This window comes from Triturus cristatus, chromosome 6 (assembly GCF_964204655.1).
Source record: "Triturus cristatus chromosome 6, aTriCri1.1, whole genome shotgun sequence".
Classification (NCBI taxonomy): domain Eukaryota; kingdom Metazoa; phylum Chordata; class Amphibia; order Caudata; family Salamandridae; genus Triturus; species Triturus cristatus.
This window is the reverse complement of record NC_140589.1, coordinates 58,128,712-58,147,472: the sequence shown is the minus strand read 5'-3', so window position 1 is coordinate 58,147,472 and position 18,761 is coordinate 58,128,712. Positions and strand designations below refer to the sequence as shown.

General features: G+C 48.0%; 1 protein-coding gene across 1 annotated transcript in view; it reads left to right on the top strand.

The window, feature by feature from the left end:
- DNAH8 (dynein axonemal heavy chain 8) overlaps positions 1 to 18,761 on the top strand; it is a 13,985,216-nt gene that overhangs the window by 6,240,344 nt on the left and 7,726,111 nt on the right. Inside the window, exon 42 of the mRNA XM_085610239.1 lies at positions 13,825 to 14,049. Within this exon, the coding sequence (XP_085466365.1) occupies positions 13,825 to 14,049 (225 nt within the window). The remainder of the gene's footprint in view (positions 1 to 13,824; positions 14,050 to 18,761) is intronic.

Sequence of the window (18,761 nt, the reverse complement as noted above, 5' to 3'; positions counted from 1 at the left end):
TGGTGTGTCAGGATGGGATAGGCCGGCACGGCTGCACTCTGCACCTCACACTTTTTGCGCCACACCATCGAGTCAGTCCCCCGCTGTCTCGGGGTCACAGCAAGCGGTTTGCGTACTTTGCAGTGGATCACTGATGCGTGTATGCCAGGATGATGAGGGGGTCCAGCACGGAGCTGTTCAGTAAGTGTCCGATGCAGCTGCCATCTTGGCAACGCCCCCATCGTACTACTCCCGTACAGTTAATGTAGGTGTTGGAGCCTGTGTCTCCCAAGGCCCTCCATGACAAGTGAAATGGGCTCTATCCAATTGGAGAAAAGAAGGATGAGATTACCTACCTGGTCGACCTTGGCACCCACAGGAACCCTCATAGGGTGATGCATGTGAACAGATTGAAACCCCACCATGACAGGGCAGATATGACCATGTTACTGGTTACTCATGAGGGAGTGAAGGGGGGAACTAAGCCAGTGCCTGACCTCCTCTCCAATAATGTGCAAGAAGGGTCAGTGGAGGGAGTTGTACTCTCTCCCAAATTGACAGACAAGCAGCACAGAGACTGCAATCAGATGCAGGCACAGGTTTCGGGCCTCTTCTCTTTGACCCCAGATATCACTGAGTAGTGTGCCCACCACATTGACATTGGTGAAAGCCTATCTATAAAAGAAAACTGTACAGGTTTTATGTGCATGTCAGAGCCAGCATCAAAGCTGAGTTAGCTAAGATGCTGGAGTTGAGGGTAATTGAACCGTCTGAAAGTCTATGGGCCAGTCCAGTGGTTCTGGTGCCCAAACCTAATCCCCAGGGGATACAAAAGAGTTAAGGTTCTGTGTGGACTGCAGAGGAGTGAATGAAGTCATTACCCTATACCGAGAGCTGATGAGCGCATTGACAGGTTAGGAGATGCTAATTACCTGAGCACTTTTGATTCAACTTCAGGCTACTGGCAGATTTCCGTCAAAGATGGAGCAAAGAAGGGGTCAGCATTCTCCACACAGAGTGACATTATCAGTTCAAGGTAATGCCCTTTGGCTTAAAAAATGTACCTACCACCTTCCACTAGTTGGTGAACAGGGTCTTGTCTGGGTTGAGGCAGTTTAGTGCAGCTTATCTGGATGATATAGCTGTTTGCAGTTCTCCCTGAGGGGATCACTTAAGCCACCTTAGGGAAGTGCTTCGAGCAATGCAGCAGGCACGCCTGACAATTAAGGCAAGTAAGTGGCAAATAGGGCTGAGTTCTGTGGTATGCCTCGGCCACCTGGTAGGTGAAGGCCATGTACAGCCTCTCCAGGCCAACATTATAACTATTTTAGATTGGACAGCTCCTGTTACCCAGACTCAGGTCAGGGCATTCCTTGGACTGACTGGGTTCTATAGAAGGTTTGTTCAAAATTATGGAACCATTGTTCAGCCTCTAATAGAACTGACTTCTGAAAAGAAGCCCAAAAAGGTGGATTGGACCCCAGAGTGTCAGAAGGCTTTTGACACTCTGAAAGCTGCTATGTGTTCAGTACAAGTGCTACTGGCCCCAGACTACATAAAAGGACTCTGTGGTTCAGACAGATGCTTCAGAACAAGGGATTGGGCCAGTTGCCTTCATTAGCAGGCAACGTCTTCCCAAAGAGCAGAGGTGGAGTGCCATTGAGAGAGAGGCCTTTACTGTGGTTTGGTCCCTGAAAAAGCTGTGACCATATTTGGTTGGGACACATTTTCACGTTCAAACTGACCACAGGCTACTCAGAGGGTCATGCACCTGAGAGCGGAAAATCCATTTTCCTACAGGGAATGGACTTTACATTGGAACACAGACATGGGGTTGCCCATGCCAATGCTGATGGACTATCTAGATTTTACCACTTAGCTGACAAGGACTACCAGGGTGTAGGTTAGTAACCCATCACCTTTCGTTGGGGAGGGAGCTATGTTGCAAAGTCATCCTTGTGCCCTGGGTACCCCTATTTTTTAATTTGCTGACTGGTACCAGTTGTAACTGACTACGACTGTCCCTGGGCTCTGCCTAACGAGGCCCTGGGCCAGTGCTATGCTGAAAACACACTTAGAAGACAGTGAAAACACCTACATACACTAGGGTCTCATTGGGTTATGGAACCTCTATGATTGGCATGACTGCACCTATGAGACCTTAGTACATAATAGAGCAGGGGGATAAAAACTACCTTTGAGCCCCTAGTATATAATAGGGCATGGCAGTTTATAGGCCAGCAGCCCTTTCTGCACTTGCATGTGTGCTCTACTGAGGGCTGAGGTCAGATTAAAAGCAGCCCTGTGTTTCAGGGCTACTTTTAAAATGTAAATTGTTCCTAGACTCCACTTTGGTGTTTCGGGAACTTAAAAATTAATAAACTACAATATTTTGGCATACTAGGAGCCCCCAGGGTCTCTCTAGGTGTCCCAGTGGTGGTGGTGGTGTAGGGGCTCACATACTTATAAGGAGGTCCCATATAAAGGAGGTTTTACATGCCTCGGTGATAGTGATGAAGTACTGGGAATTTTAAGCCCAGCGGTGCAGGGGAACACACCCTATGACTTCGGGTTCTTCCTGTTTCAGACCTACAGAAACACAGAGTCTTCTGGGTGAAGTCAAAGATCAGTTTATTGGCTGCAGACCAATTACAGGTATCCGAGAAGTACAACAGCATGTATGTTCTCAGGAGACTGCTAAAAGTTACAGAAACGGGCTTCTCCTTAAATACAAAATATCATGCTTCAGGCACACATTCCTTGGTTTACGATATGGCCATATAAATGTATACATTACAAACGAAAAGGCAGAGTCATGATGACCATCCCACATTCCAGTTAAACCAGCCCACAATTATTTACCCAGCAAGGCTCAGGTCCCACATCAGATATCGATAGACCCCAATAAACACGAGCATCTCCTGTTTGGAAAACAAGCCATAAAGCAGGAACAGTCAGGTGTGAAAGAGATTAGCTGGAGGCTCGTGTGGGATGAAAAGGCTTTATGGTGTGTCAAGCCCTGATGCTAATCACAGGTGGAGCGAAGGACGGGAGCTCGTGAGACCGGACTGACCTGGGGCAGCGGGGGCAAGCTGCCCAGGTCACAGAGAAGTCAAAGGAAAGCGCATGTGTTCTAAAGGCCCGTATTTGCTCGTAATATGTAGCCTATGTGAGGGCAACCATAAGATGGCCACCGCTCTAAGATGGAACCCACGGAGTGATGTATAATATCGTATACACAGTGCTTTCATAGCTAGAACGTTATACAAAGCACTTGTACATACCGCATTGACCATTCGCGGTTCGCTAATACCGGGATAGACAGGGGTAGGGCCCTGCCTCCTACGCGGTCCCAAATTCTAAAGTACCACAGACCCTCCTTTTGCCCTTACATAGGCAATAACTATGCTCACATCAATCCGAGTCTAGGTCAATATTCACGAAGTCATGGAGATGTTGCTGTAGCATCACCCTATTACTTAGCTCGTCCCTCGATACAGGTTTTTGTACACATAATGTAGCACAGAGGCCACATATCGCAGGAGCACACTGTATGCACAGACAGAACAGGAAAAGGATGGCTAAGATCATTCCAATGACCATCAGAATTTTCCAACCCCAGGCAGATATCAGTTCCCAGAACCACCCCACCAGTGACCAATCTCCTTTATCCACGTGTATGGATTTAGATATTTTATGCAGTTTGGAGATGGCTTGATAAACTGTTGGAGCGTTATCTGGTATGAAAATGCAACAACTAGATTGGATAACCTTACATACCCCACCGCGGTCTCTAAGTATGACGTCTAGAACCATGCGGTTCTGCAAAGTCATGAGGCGATCCGCTTGGAGCTCAGCTGTTAAATTACCAAGGGCACCAGCCGTAACATTAACAGTGGATTCAACCACACGAGTCAGTTGTCTCAGGTTCCTACTATTGACCATAGGTCCCCAAAACGGCAGGAAACCCAAAAAGAAGTCTCCCGCTTCCTGACCGGCAGTATCCTCCTTACTAATCACGCCTCTCACAACTCTGGTCTTGTGATAGTCGGAGGCAGCAGTGAATGTTGGCGGTAGCAAATTTGCAATATAACATGTGCCCGAGAAGTCAGGAGGCAACCATGTATATGCTCGGTCATTGCAGACAAAATATGTACCCTTGGCAGCCAAAAACGCAGGGGAAAACTGCGATGGAAAAGTGTACGTTTCAGTACAGTCACTTCTCCCCAGTTGAGCTCTAGGATTCTGACCATTACCTTGTAAGCAGAACCGACCTATGTGGGGTACGACCCAAATTGGGGATGAGATTTTTTGCTGTCTTTCACCCAGACTAATACTATACCCCGTCGCGTTCCACCCTACATAAGCTCTCAATTCCTCCTTGGGAATAGATGAGTATGCGTCGATATCTCTGCTCATATCGGCAACTCCTTTCATTAAAGCTTTATTATTGGTGCTAGGTCTGATGGAACGCGGTTGTCGCGGGGAGTAGGCATCTAATGCAAAGAGAAACATGGTCTGGAATGCCCATGACGATCCATTGTAACTAAACGGCAGCACTAGATAAGGAATACTCTTGTTAATGGTATGTGGCATCAACCCACATACCCAGCAATTGGTCGTATTCATGACTAGTTGGTGCTGGTGCAGGAGCTGAATAAACGAGTTGTTTACAAACTCTGATCGTCTAGCTTGTTCGTGTTCAGGCAGAGGGTGGAAAGAGTGTGAGGAGACAGTAGGAGGAGGTATAGGCTGTACAGTGGGTGCAATGGGCTCTTGAGAGGAGAAAAATACAAATCCTACGGTAAACACTACCATACTACATAGTATAAACAGACATAAAAATACAAAACGTTTGCTCTTCATTATTTTACATATTTTTGCTTTAAAGTTCATTTCCTCAGCGAGTCTCTCCATCTTGAAAAACTCCATCCTCTAATCGTGCCGCTCGCGGCGGGTGAGTATCTTCTGCTAAGGAGTACGCCTGTCAGTCCAGGGAACGCCCTAGACCAACCAGAACCATTGACCTAACGTCTTCGGCCTGTACCCCAAAGTCTTGGCACCGCGACCCTGCGGCTGAACCCGGATGGTGGTTCGAAAAACAAAAATCAAGAAAGTCCTTCAGATGGGAGAGCTGTGATATCAAAAAACAAAAAGGTAAGAGAAAGAATATTTATTTGTCCATAGGCCTTGGTCTTAAGTTATAGTGAAAACGGCCAGGTACTGTCTGATCTTGAAACAAGAGTTCAGGCTCTGTGGTGTCCAATCGAATTGACGGTGGCACAGCTTCTTGCAAAATATCGTCACTCTGTTGTGCTGAAGTTGTGCCTCTTACGCGTGCATCACTGAACGGCACAAAACGAGGTACAGTGTCTGTTTCAGAGTCAGCAATACCCTCCTGGACCCACTGGTCATACGGCAGAGGCAAAGGGATCCGTTTGATGTGGGCGCCGTGGATCCAGTTCTTTTTCCCCTTTACTCGAACAGCTGATCTTGTAGACAGAAGTACGAGATGAGGGCCAATCCAACGGGGCTCATCGTTGCTTTTGCGCTGGAAATTCTTGATGAGCCATGTGCCAGGGTCGATAGGGTGTCCTGGAGCTTCAGAGGCCTGGGGAAGAGTATCGTGCACCTGTTGGTGTAAAACACGCAATTTAGCCGTCAATTCGTACAAGTAATCAAGCAGTACTGGATGTTCGATTTCGCTGAATTTCGTCGGTCTTGGCACACCCCATACATTGGCCGGGCGGCCAAAAACCACCTCGTATGGACTGAGTCCCACTCGTGAATGCACAGTCATTCTGGTGGATAGGAGTGCTAGAGGCAGAGCGTCAGGCCATTTAAGACTGGCCACCACCCAGCTCAGATTTTAACTAAGTCAGAAAACCGTTTAGTGAGACAACTTTTGGCACTACCTATGAGCACCCCTATGCATCCACTTAGGATGGATTTGGGTATACACCCAATAGCTGACCTGGTAGCTTCACGCCCGGTCATGTATTGGCGCCGATTATGGAGCACTCCTGAGCTTGACAACTTTAGGGAGAAACTGAAATCAATCTTGATGCTCCCAAAGGCAGGCGCCATCCCGTGGCTTGCCTATGTCAAAAATCCCTAAGGGCAATTGGGAGAGAAGATCTCTGGCATACACCTGAGGAGTCATGTCCTGTCCAACCATAAAAGTCCCTGGCTAAAGCTCTAGAGGATCACAAATTGATGCAGATTCTACGGACAGAGAACAGAATTAATCTGATTTCGGTATTCCTCGAGGTGAAAATTGGATATAGCTTTGAGCCTGTATTGGATTTGATCCAACCGTTACTTGCTAAGAAACTATACATTCAGTTTAGACATGGATCACTCCCTCTATACTCTAGGACGAATAAGTGGGCAGGTTCTAGCAGGCAGCCTTGCCCTGGCTGTTGCGCTGATGAAGAAACAGAGGTCCATGTTATATTTTGTTGTATGGCTTATGTAAATCCCCGCAGAAAATGGATCATTCAGCTTGTTATGTTATGTTAAACGGGGTTTTGTTAAGCGCTCAGCTACTCAAGCAGAGTGTCCCGGCGCTATCAGACCCGAAGCCACAGAGCTCTAAACAGGGGGGGGGGGGGGGCTTATTGGCTAAAGAGCCAAGTCTTGAGCTCTTTTCTGAAGGACAGCAAGCTCTCACTCATCCGTACAGAGAGTGGGAGGGCATTCCAAGCCCGGGGCGCAAGGTACTTGAAGGAGCGTCCACCAATGCGGGCGCGCCTAATTGCTGGGACCGTGGAGAGAGATAGAGACGCTGAGCGCAAAGCTCTGGCTGGTTTATAGAGGATGAACCTCTTTCTGAGATAACTAGGGCCCATGCCATGAAGGGTTTTAAAAGCAAGGGTGAGCGTTTTAAACTCAATGCGCCTCTGGATCGGCAGCCAATGAAGGGTTTGCAACAGGCCAGACGCATGGGCGCGATGACCAAGACCAAAAATCGCACGAGCGGCCGAATTTTGCACAATCTGCAGGCGCGAGAGGAGAGACTTCGGGAGGCCCAGATAAAGGACATTGGCATAATCAAGCCTGGATCCTATTAGGGCCTGCACTGTCGTCTTCCTGTGGGCAATGGGGAGGAGGGGAAGGAATTTTCTAAGTGCTTTCAAGACCCCGAAACACTGGCCAACCAGACTCATAATTTGTGGTTTCAGAGAGAGGGAGGTGTCCAGCTTAACCCCAAGATTTTTTGCCACCGGTGTTGCATTAGAGGGGGGGGACATGTCCAGCGGCCACCAGGATTTCCAACACGTATCAGGGGGACAGCCAAAAAAGAGAACCTCGGATTTTTCCGAGTTGCATTTGAGTTGATTCATTTGAAGCCAATTAAAGACTGCCTCCAGACAGCCTTTGATGAGAGCACCATCGAAGTCCATATCTTTCTCGCATGAGAAAAGGAGCTGAGTATCATCAGCATAAGAGACAATCTGGGCACCGAAAGACTCCGCAAGTGCCGCCAGAGGGGAAATATAGATATTAAAAAGAGTAGGACTCAGGATTGATCCCTGAGGCACACCCACCTCCATGGGTGGCACTACCGCGGAGTGTGGGGGTGCCCAGACTGTTTGTTGGCGGTTGGACAGAAAAGACGAAAACCAGTTGAGTACCGTACCACCAATACCGATCTCCTCAAGGCGCGCTAGAAGGCGGCCATGGGGGACGGTGTCAAATGCCGCCGAGAGATCAAGCAAAATCAGCATTGCCTTCCCCCCAGAGTCCAGGACTTCCTTAATGGCCTCAGTCACCTCCAACAGGGCCGTCTCCGTGCTCATGTTGGCACGGAAACCGGATTGAGTGTGGTGCAGAATACCATGGGACTCAACGAAGAGCGAGAGGACAGACTGCACGTGCTTTTCCGCAACTTTTGCCAAGGCTGGGAGCAAGGAGATAGGACGATAGTTGGCATGAGTAGTAGGGTCTAAGGACGGCTTCTTCAGCAGTGGTACGACCATCGCTTGCTTCCAGATGGAAGGAACTGTGCCTGTTTCTAAGGAGCGGTTTATAATGGGGTTCACCATCGGGTTTAGCACATGGGCCACTTTAGCCAACAGCTTGGCAGGGCAAGGGTCCAACGGAGAGCCCGATCTTATTTTTAAGAGTAATTCCAGAGAGTCAAGAGGTTGGAGAGGAGGGAAACTCATCAGGCTGGGTTGCCCCTGCTTAGGCACCTCAGACGGGGTATTGGGCCAGGACAGTCCTCCCAGGTCGAGAGAGGAAAAAGTAGCCTGAATACTCCTGATTTTATTGGAGAAGAAGCTGGCTAATTGAGAAACCCACGTCTCAGAAAAGGAACATTTGAGGGAGCTGGCGGCAGGAGAGGTAAATTCTTTAACAATAGCAAAAATCTCCTTGCTAGTGTTCGCAGCTTCTTCAATCCTATGGGTGAAGTACATTTTTTTGGCTACATAAATTTCTTTATGATAAGCCTTAATACAGGACCTATAGGCCTCCTTTAGTGAATCTAAATAGTTGGCACGCCAAGCTCTCTCGGCCTTCTTACAAAGCCTTCTACTGGTATTGAGAGCGTGTGTGAACCAGGGGCCAGAGGCACGTGAGGATTTCTTAAGGGAACGCTTAGGCGGGGCTAAGTCCTCCAAACACTGTGCTAGCCATGTTTGAAAGCGAAGGAGGTCCAGTTCTAAGTCCCCGGTGAGAGAACAGGGGTGAGATAGCCTATAGTGCTCAATCATCTCAGGTGTGACTAGATGAAAGGGGCGTGACAGGCGGGACTGACATCCGACAGGCCTACCCGTCCCCGCGAACAGGGACTGAATCTTAAAAGTTAGTAACGAATGGTCCGACCATAAGACGGGAAGAGGGGGTGCAACAGAGATGGGAGAGGTGGAGAAGATCTGGTCCAATGTGTGGCCTTTATCGTGGGTCGGCGATATCACGTAGGGTAGAAGGCCCAAGGGAGCAGTGATATCAAGTATCTGGATAGTGTCAGTGGCAGCCAGCGTATCAAAATGTATGTTAAAATCGCCCAATAGGATAAAATGTTTAAATTGAATGCTCAGAGTAGATATTATAGTAACAAGCTCTTCGCTAAAAGATCCCAAGGGGCCTGGCGGTCGATAAATCAGCAGACCGGCACAAGATTGAGCCGGCGAAAAGGAAAGGCAAAAACCCAATGCTTCAACCCCGTGGATTTCATTCGTGGGGATAATGGAGCATTCGTACTGTCTATCTATCAGCAATGCTACACCCCCACCCTTTCTGTTCATCCTGTCTTTTCTAAGTATGTAATAGTTGGGGGGCAAGGCATTAGCAATATCTGGGCCCGACGTATCATCAAGCCACGTTTCAGTAAGAAATAGACAGGCTGGCTTGAAATCGGTCAGGAAACTGAACAGATCTTGAGCATGCTTGCAAGCCGAACGAGTGTTTAAAAGAGCACAATTGAAAGACCGGTCGTCCGAGTTATGAGTCGTCGTAAAGGTTAACTGCCGACTAAGCTTGGGAGCCATGGGCTTCACCCTGTCCCATCTCAAGGACCACCCGCACCCTGGACAGCTCAGATTCTCCCCTGTACCAAGGTCGCATACCCCACAGTTGCTGTGCAGGTCAGTTCTTAAAGCACGCAGCTGAGGGCCAGTGTACTCCACTATTCCGCACCCGTCCGCATCCGGGACGCTGACGGGCGCAGACGGGCTTTCCTTAGGCGCTCCTTTGGCGCAGGAAAGGCGTCTCCGCAATGCGCGTCCGCTGCGCGGAGTCATCACCTTCTAGTTTTATAGTTCCCGCCCGTGAGGCAGCAAGCCTAGTCCGCCGACCAGCGAGCCAGCCTCACTAAAGATGGCCGCCGTCCCCGTGCGACAATCCCGCTGTCCACTGACCAGCGAGAGGGGCGCCCAGAGAGCACAGCAGGAAGGAGGAGAGCGCGGAGCAGCGAGGAGCCGACACCGGTGAAAGCGACTTCGCTCCGCTGCCCCAGGTAAGAAGAGAGTCCCCTAAGCCCCCAAAACACAGCGAGAGTATAGGAAAAATCTCCCGGCTTTGCGCCTCAGGAGAGAAGGTGCAGCAGTAAAGGCAGAATAAATACACTTCAATACACTTCACATAAGATACACCAAAGAATTAAAAACGATAAAACAATAAAATCCAGTTTTTAAAATAGCGCTAGTCAATAGTGCAAAGTAGGCAATCACCATCCACCACCACAGAGAGCTCACACCAAGGCAGCCGCCCAGGTAGAGTCCGTGGCAAAGGTCTGATCGGGGCAGGGCAGGGAAGCTAGTTTTATAGTTCCCGCCCGTGAGGCAGCAAGCCTAGTCCGCCGACCAGCGAGCCAGCCTCACTAAAGATGGCCGCCGTCCCCGTGCGACTATCCCGCTGTCCACTGACCAGCGAGAGGGGCGCCCAGAGAGCACAGCAGGAAGGAGGAGAGCGCGGAGCAGCGAGGAGCCGACACCGGTGAAAGCGACTTCGCTCCGCTGCCCCAGGTAAGAAGAGAGTCCCCTAAGCCCCCAAAACACAGCGAGAGTATAGGAAAAATCTCCCGGCTTTGCGCCTCAGGAGAGAAGGTGCAGCAGTAAAGGCAGAATAAATACACTTCAATACACTTCACATAAGATACACCAAAGAATTAAAAACGATAAAACAATAAAATCCAGTTTTTAAAATAGCGCTAGTCAATAGTGCAAAGTAGGCAATCACCATCCACCACCACAGAGAGCTCACACCAAGGCAGCCGCCCAGGTAGAGTCCGTGGCAAAGGTCTGCTAAAAACCTGGGGGTTAGAAACTATAGAGATCTCTATAGGCTGTTGAAATATGATCCATCGCCTGTATTTGTCATAGTGATTGCCAAATTTTTATTCTCAATGTGGCTGACTAGAAGATGCTTAATACAATGATGAGGTATTTGCATGTATCAATTTTTTTACTTTAAGTGTATTCTTCAAGTGTAAACTTATTTTTTTAATTTATAGTTTTAATGTTGGTTTCTAAACTACTTTTATTGTCTTAAAATTGTGATGTTTGAACTTTTATAGCTAACAGCCGAAATAAAGTCTTTTGACTGACTGACTGACAATAAAAAGAATTAAAAACAAAAAGACAGTTGTGTAGGGGATCGAAAGGAGTGCATATTAGAAACGTCAGCACTAAATTTAGGCCTCATTGAGGCATGATGAAGGATGAAGGTGGAGGCAAGAATTGGAGACCTTTCAGAAAGCTATGTACAAAAATGAATGTGTCCTCATGTAATGCAACTGGTGCTATGTAAAGCGCTCTGACACCCAATTTGGGTCAGGTTTGCGCTAAATAAAACTCTGTAAAAAGAAATAAATAAATAAGGAACTTTAAAGGGGATTGCTGATCTGGCAACCACAGACATGCCAAAATGGCAGAAAGATAGTCTTTTGTGGTGCCCAAAGCAGAGCCCTGCTGGGCATGAAAAAAATAAATAGAAGGACCTGAAAGGGGAGCAAAAAGGGGGTCAGCCTGTTTTTGTGCACACCATGCCACAAACTTGCTCCAACGGCAGGCGTATACCGTATTGATAGAAGGACGCCTGACTGCCAAGTTGATATTACAGACTGCGGGCAGAGGGTCGAATGCTTATAACTGTTGCCACTCAATCTGCATGCGTGAATGTGGAGAATTGACAGGCAGGGAAACGGGGCTGACGTCCTGGAACCACAAAAACCTACTCCTGCAGTATTTCTCCCTCGATGGGCCTGATGACCAGCAAACACAGTGAACCAGGCAGATGCGTTTGGTGCCGGTAGAGGCAGGGGGAAGACTCCTCCACCCCAAGGGAGATGCTAGATGGTATCCTCCATGTGTTGGGGAGGATGCACAGACACAGGACGAGTCGGTTTTTTGTAATCTTTATGAAGCAGGCAGCAAGGCAGGGTTTGGTGCTAGTTTCAGTGAGGGTCATTGGTTCTCATGGTGTCATCTCTTCTCTGTCCTTCTCCTGTTCCCAGGTAGTGGAATCTATTTGTCTAGTGTCAAGGGGGCCCCCAATTTAAGAAGGTATATGGGATCAACCAATGGACTACCTACCACTAGGGTGACTACACTCCCTATATGACCCATTCCTGTGGGGAGTGGGTATAACACTGACCCAGAAGTCTCTATTTCACCAAAATTCAAGATGGTGGAACCCTTCTTTGGCTGTTCACATATGGTAGCTCGCCTTAGGGGCGCCACTAGCCTGTGAGTAAAATACGCCTCCTGAATATCTAATTTCCCGCTTGCTCTGGTGCCAATTGGGCCCCAGGGCATGGAGTGGCATTCCCCAGGTCTGGTGAAGGGGGGATCCGGGGTTGCATTTCAAAGGTGACAGAGGCTTTGAAGCCTCTGGTCTTGATATGCTAAATCGCTAGCCATCCTGCTTGAGGAGATGACAACATCTTCTGCCGAGCAGGTATTGTTCCTGACCTCTGAGAGCACAGGCTCCTATCTGCAGGAAGTCAGAAACTTGCCTGGAAGATATCAGTCATCCAACACACTAAGAGACTAGTAGAGCTAAGGGGGCATCTCCAAGGTGCCCAGTACATGTAATGACCAGTTCCCAGTACATGTTCTTAAAAAGGGCTTCTTGAATACTTGCAATGACTAACAATGCAACTAGGCATCACAGGGTTGCCTCTCCTCGTGCAGATGTGCCCTCACATGTAATATAATGCACCCTTCCTTAAGGCTCTACAGGCCTTCTGTAGGGATGACTTGCATATAGTATATGTAGTGTGAGTGAGCATTGCCAACGGGGTCATATTTACCACAGAATGGCAAGGGTGCCTGTGTTGGGGGGAATGATTGTGTATGTGCAGTAATGTATACCTTCCTCCACATAAACAATCCAGACTGCCGATTTGTAACTTCTATGTGTGCTGCATTGTGCAGCACACATAGAAGTTGCAAATCATAATTATTTTATATGATTGTTTATACAATCATTCATGCCAGTTTGCTAAAAACGAGGAGAAATTAAGCAGTTCTCCTTGTTTCTCCATGTTAAAACCAATTTTAACCTGGTCTTAATTTTGCCACTGCCTTCTATTTACACCACCCGTGTAAATAGGGCGCAGCGTCAAAATCAATGAGTGTTGTGGTGGAACGTCTACCACAACACCCATTGCACGCCCCTTTCACGCTATGTGTAGCATGAAAGGGGGCCTTATTTACAAGGTGGCATTAAGCCACGTTAAGTGGCTTATAATCGCTTGAAAGTAAGGCAAAGGGTTTATTGGCACAGGAACATCATTGAAAGTGACACTGCTATGGTGATAGGGGCTTGTAAATATGCCCCAGGTTGTGTGCAATGTCATGCTTTCAGAATGGCTTTCCCCATTTCACGCATCATGCAATGGCAGTCTGCATGCAGTTTGTGTGTGGGTCCCTTTGGGTAGCATTATACATGCTGCAGCCCATAGAGACCCTCCATAGTACCCATGCCCTGGGTACCAGAGGTACCATTTACCAGGGCTTTACAAGTGGACTAAAATCCTTGCCAATTGGGTTGCAATACACATTTGTATCGTTTTAGGGAAAGGACACTGGCACTGGGCCTGGTTAGCAGAGACCAAGTGCACTTGCAATCGAAAGCATCAGTCCCAGTTAGCAAAAAGTGGGGTGAACATGTCAAAAAGAGGCATTTTCCTACAGGGATACACAGGTAACGGTAAGTAACATATTTTTTGGGCCATTGGAGAATAGTTAAATCTCTCACATCCAGAGAAATGACATCACCTGCTATCAAATAGGGTAATCAATGTAATGATGTTTAATTCATACATTTTATGAAATGTGTGCAGTTATATCTAGGTATGTACAGACCTAATGTCTACTTTGATTATTTTATTAGGTGGGGTTGCTTGGAATACAGATGCTGTGGACACATGATTCAGAAGAAGCCCTAGACAATGCAAAGGATGATAAAAAAGTCATGTCCACAACTAATCAAAGATTTCTAGACATTTTAAATACATTGATTAGCCAAACAACGCACGATCTTTCAAAGTTTGAAAGAATAAAGTTTGAGACATTGGTTACAATTCATGTCCATCAGCGAGATATCTTTGATGACTTGGTAAATACATACCCATTGCTTTACTTTGTATTGTTTATGTTAAATGCTAAATAATTGTGTTATGCCTTTTCTGTATTTAATATTCTGAGCTGTATAAACTGTCAGGCCAGTACTCCGAGGTCTGTGGATATCTAAGGCAAAGATGCCATCCTCATGAAATGTACTGCTGTTGTCCCTAGAACCACATGAGACGTATATTATTGTAAGCCCACTAATTTGCTAAATACCTTTCATTTAGGCATTGAATTTCAGGAGGTAGTAAGGATGAATAAATAAGACTTAGTGCTAAAGGGTGGTTGTATGGTAGAAAGTTAGATTCATTTAGCTGATAATAACTTAAATATCCAGGCAATGTTGTGCCGTTTTGTAAAAGAGGCAACACTTTAAGTACAAAACTATAGTAATAGGGTAGCACAGAGCACTATATTCTGTAGCTCCGTCCAAGTGCCTGTAGCACCTGGCAGCATCTTCCATGATCATATTTTATCTTAAAACTGTGGGCTTATCTGCGTGGGTATTGGAAAAGGGGGAAGAAATATAAGCAAAGCTTCTTTTTTCTCAGGAGGATGCAGATTTCTATGGCATTAGTATGACTTATGTCTTCTAATTCCACTGTGATGATTACGGTTGCAAGCGTGGATCTCACGGCACGCCAGCCAAGAAGCAATTACTCACTCGGCAGTGTCATGGCTGCAGCTGGAGAACCCAGGACAAAAGTACTTTCTTTTACAGCCACGAAATGTGACGACGGAAGCAGCAGTGATGTAAAAACTTGAGGGGGCAAAGTACATGGATCCTGCCGACCCCCCCTCCAACGCTCAGGAGCTCTCATGCTCGGGGCCCACCGCCCATGCACAATGCCGGTGGGGGCCCCATAAAGATCGCCCACCTCTACCCGCACTGGGAGTCTGCGAGAGCTAATGCACCACCACTGGGAAGTAGGGTGTAATGCCAGGAAAGCCCACAGCTTCTTGGAGCGTCAATGGCACTCCGCAACGATGGCCACGGTGTGAGAAGTTGGCCTGATGTATGATGTCACTAGTTCTAGTGTACACCTTATATCAGTCCAAACAACCCTTATGGTGATTGGTTGTAAAGTCAACCTTATAGACCAGCTATCCTAGTGGTAGCATGGACGAGAGCAGTCTTAGGCTAAACTCTGAATGGCATGTGAAGCCAGCTGTGATACCATATATAATCCCTTGAATACCAAATGAAAGGACACCACAACAAATATATATATAAAATAAAGTGTATTTATTCTAGTCAAACCCTCAGCACTCTTTATGAGATTAGAGGTAAGTACAACACAGTCTTATTCAAGCATACATTAAGTCACACAGGTAAGTAATACAGTTAGGCCCTAGGGGCCACGCAAACCATATACTAAAGAAGTGGTATAAGGACCACTGTCACGGAAATAGGATAGGCCTAGGCCTAGGGAATCGCGGGGGCTACACTACACTAGCAATAGTTAGGAAGTGGGAGGCCCACGGGATTCAGGTGCAGAGTGGAAACACTCACGCATAATGCGTAAAAGTCGATAGAATTACTAGCAGTTAGAAATTAACAGTTAAGGACACTTCTGAAGCAGCTAGAGAGTCGAGACTCAGAAACTAGACCCTAGGATAGTCACTACCCTTGTGAGCACCGAAGTACCCAAGTTACCTAGCCCACAGGCTGCGGGTGCATAGGTGTGAACTTGCGTCGGGTTTCGTCGTGGACTTCTATGGATGCCTGAAGCAAAGTTGCTGACAGGCAGTCAGTGAAGAGTGTCCGGTGGATCCCAAGGCTGGGATCAAGAAGAGAGGATACCTGCAAGCAGAAGGGACAGAGTCAAGGTCACTAGCCAGTGACCACGTGGAACCAGGAAGGAACCAGGCGATGTTGTGAAGACTGCAGGTGAAAGGTGAAGCTTGTCGCTGCAGCCACGGGTACCAGGAGACGTCGAGGATGACCAGGACCAGGAGGCGAGCTGTCCCACGAAGGCTCTTGCTGTCGGCGGCGTCAAAGTCGAACTAGGACTCACCAAGCCTTGGCAAGCGGAACCCACGAAGAACGGAGGTCTTGCTTCTGGTGCAGACCAGGAAGGTCTGGGGTGCTTCTCTTTTGCAAAGAAGCGGGAGCCAGTCTGGAGGAGCCAAACCAGCAGTGAAGATTTCAGGGTGTGTCGTCACAAAGGCCACTAGCCAACGGGCAAGCAACCGGACAGACGCGGCAAGCAGGAAAATGCAGAAGGGCCCCACGCAGGACTCATGGAGTGTGGGGGGCTGATCTTCGGTGCAGATGGTGCTTGGGGTTGGGGCTTCTCAATCCCCGGTGCACAACTTTGAGGGTGCCTCAGAAGCTGCGCTGGAAGATACTCGCCACTTTTCCCAGGTAGCCGGTCCCACGTCTCTCGTCGCCTCCACGGATCTCAGCACGGCTGTGGATGTGGATCAGGGTCGGAGAAGTCTGGAAGTCAAGGCTCTGGTCGGGCTCTGCAGTCGGTCCCTCGTAGAACTTCAGCAAAGCAAAGGGTAGTCTCTTGATGGTGCCTGTTTGCACAGGGTAGCCACTCCTTGGCCACAAGGGAGATTCTTCAGTCTTCTTCTTTCGTCAAATGTCGAAGGTCCAGAGTTTCTGTTCAAGTTGCAGGTTCAGGATAATCTAATCTCCTGCGGCCCAGCTACCACTCTTATACTAATCTGGGGGGCTGGGTTGCCTGCTAGGTCACGCCTTATGGGTGGGACCTGGGAGGGGGGTGGTTACATCCCCCTTCCCTTTGTCCAGTTTCGCGCCAGGACTGGGGCTGGAGTGCCCCAGCACCGGTTTGAACTGGACTATGCACGGGACACCTTGTGTGCCCCAGGCATGTCTCATTCTTTTCATCCCTCCCTGCCCCAATGTACTAAGGCCTGTCTGGGGTGGTGCTCGCACCTCCCAAGGCAGGAAACCTATTGTCCCAGCCTCCCTTGCCGGGATCACTCCCAGCAGCAGGAGGTCAGACTTGTGTCTGTGGCAGCAGCATCCATTTTGTGATGCTGGGGCTCTGGTTAACTTTAACCGGGTAAGTAGGTTACAACATGTCTTCTCCCTCTAGAAGGGAGGAATAATATCCTCATCCCCAGAAATGGGATGGGGGTATTATTCCAAAGTGTTAGACACCTTACACAACATGTTTTGATAAAGCCAAACCATAGTTACCATAACCGTTTAAGATTATAAGGCACTTTAAGAGTATATGGTAGGCTATATCATAGAACAGCTATAAGGACATGGTTCCGAAAGCTGCAGACAGGCTCAGCTCATGCTAGAGCACCATCTCACATGTTACCAAGCACTCTGCCTCCAGGATTGTTAAGGCCTGCCATAGGAGTGGCTGATAGGTAAACATGTGTCTATATGTAAGTTAGGTATAGGAATACTACACCTAAGCAAGGAGTGATTACACGACCTTGCCCCAGCTGAGTGATCAGCCAGTTGTGTCATAATGGAAGGCCAGGCCAGGGGTGGCATAATACATGCTGCAGCCCCTGGTAGGCCTAGGGTACACCTATGCCCTGGGTACCTAAGGTACACTGTACAGGGACCAATAAGGTGATCCTATCCAAATGGGTTATGCACCTAAAGTACATAGTATCAATTTAGAGAGAGAACAGCAGGGCTGTGGGTCTGATTAGCAGGCCCACAGCCACATCTAAGTCGAAAACCAGTAAAGCAAAAGCAAAAAGTGGGGGTGAACATAGAAAGCAGACCCTACTCTCCTGCACACGGAAACTCGGGCACAGAGTTGAGGGGTTGGGGTCTCCCGCAGGTCTGTGGTGTACCCTGGCCAGGCACAGATCAGACAGTCCAGGGCTTGGGATCTAGCCACAGGGATTCGGTGTTGCTTGTGATCAGTGGGCTCACTCAAGGGCACATATCTATGGGAACCATAACAAACAAGCTGCAGTCCAGGGAAAACCCAAAAGGCTTGTAAGTGACACAGTAAGGGAAGAGAAGATTTGAGTAGTCTGTATCTGCCTACTGCAGTCTATGCTTTACTCTTCTTGACTCTCTCCGCAATCATAAGCTATTACTCAGTTTTGATCTTCTCTACATATTCAGTTATATTGGTTTTGGCTCTGTTATTGGTTTTGCTTTATAGATCTAAGTTTCTCACAGGAGCAGTTGGCGAAGCTGTGTCTAGAACTGAGGTTCCGTGGGAATCGGACCGACATTTTGGGTATGTTCGAATATGGACGAGTTTGGTATCTACGAACCGCAAATGACGAGTTTAGTGGGTGTACGCGTTTTCGCTATGCTACTATGTACGGTTCGTCTCATTCCTGGGCATGTCCATCTGAACCCTTGGGTTCCATTTTAGATACGGCGTCCATTTTGTCTCTTGCCCTCAAGTAGCCCGCGAACGGACACTGTCCGCTTCGTGACCCTGGGATTCCCAAGCTTTCATGGAGGACACATGTTCCTTTGAAGGTGTCTTTATGATGAGGGGGATGACACGGCAAGGGCAGATGGCTCCGCTCGAGGCTCATCTCGCCGTGCTAGTTTATTGTCTCAATCGTGCATACATTAGGCACGAGTCCTTTGATCCTGCAATCAAGTTTCCGATATTGCTCTCTACACTGTTTTCTAAACTGTTGTGCATCCTTGTTTTTTCCTTTTGCATCTGTTTCTGTCCCTTCCTCTAATTCGTTACGGTCAGAATGGAATGTGCTTAATGTGGGGAT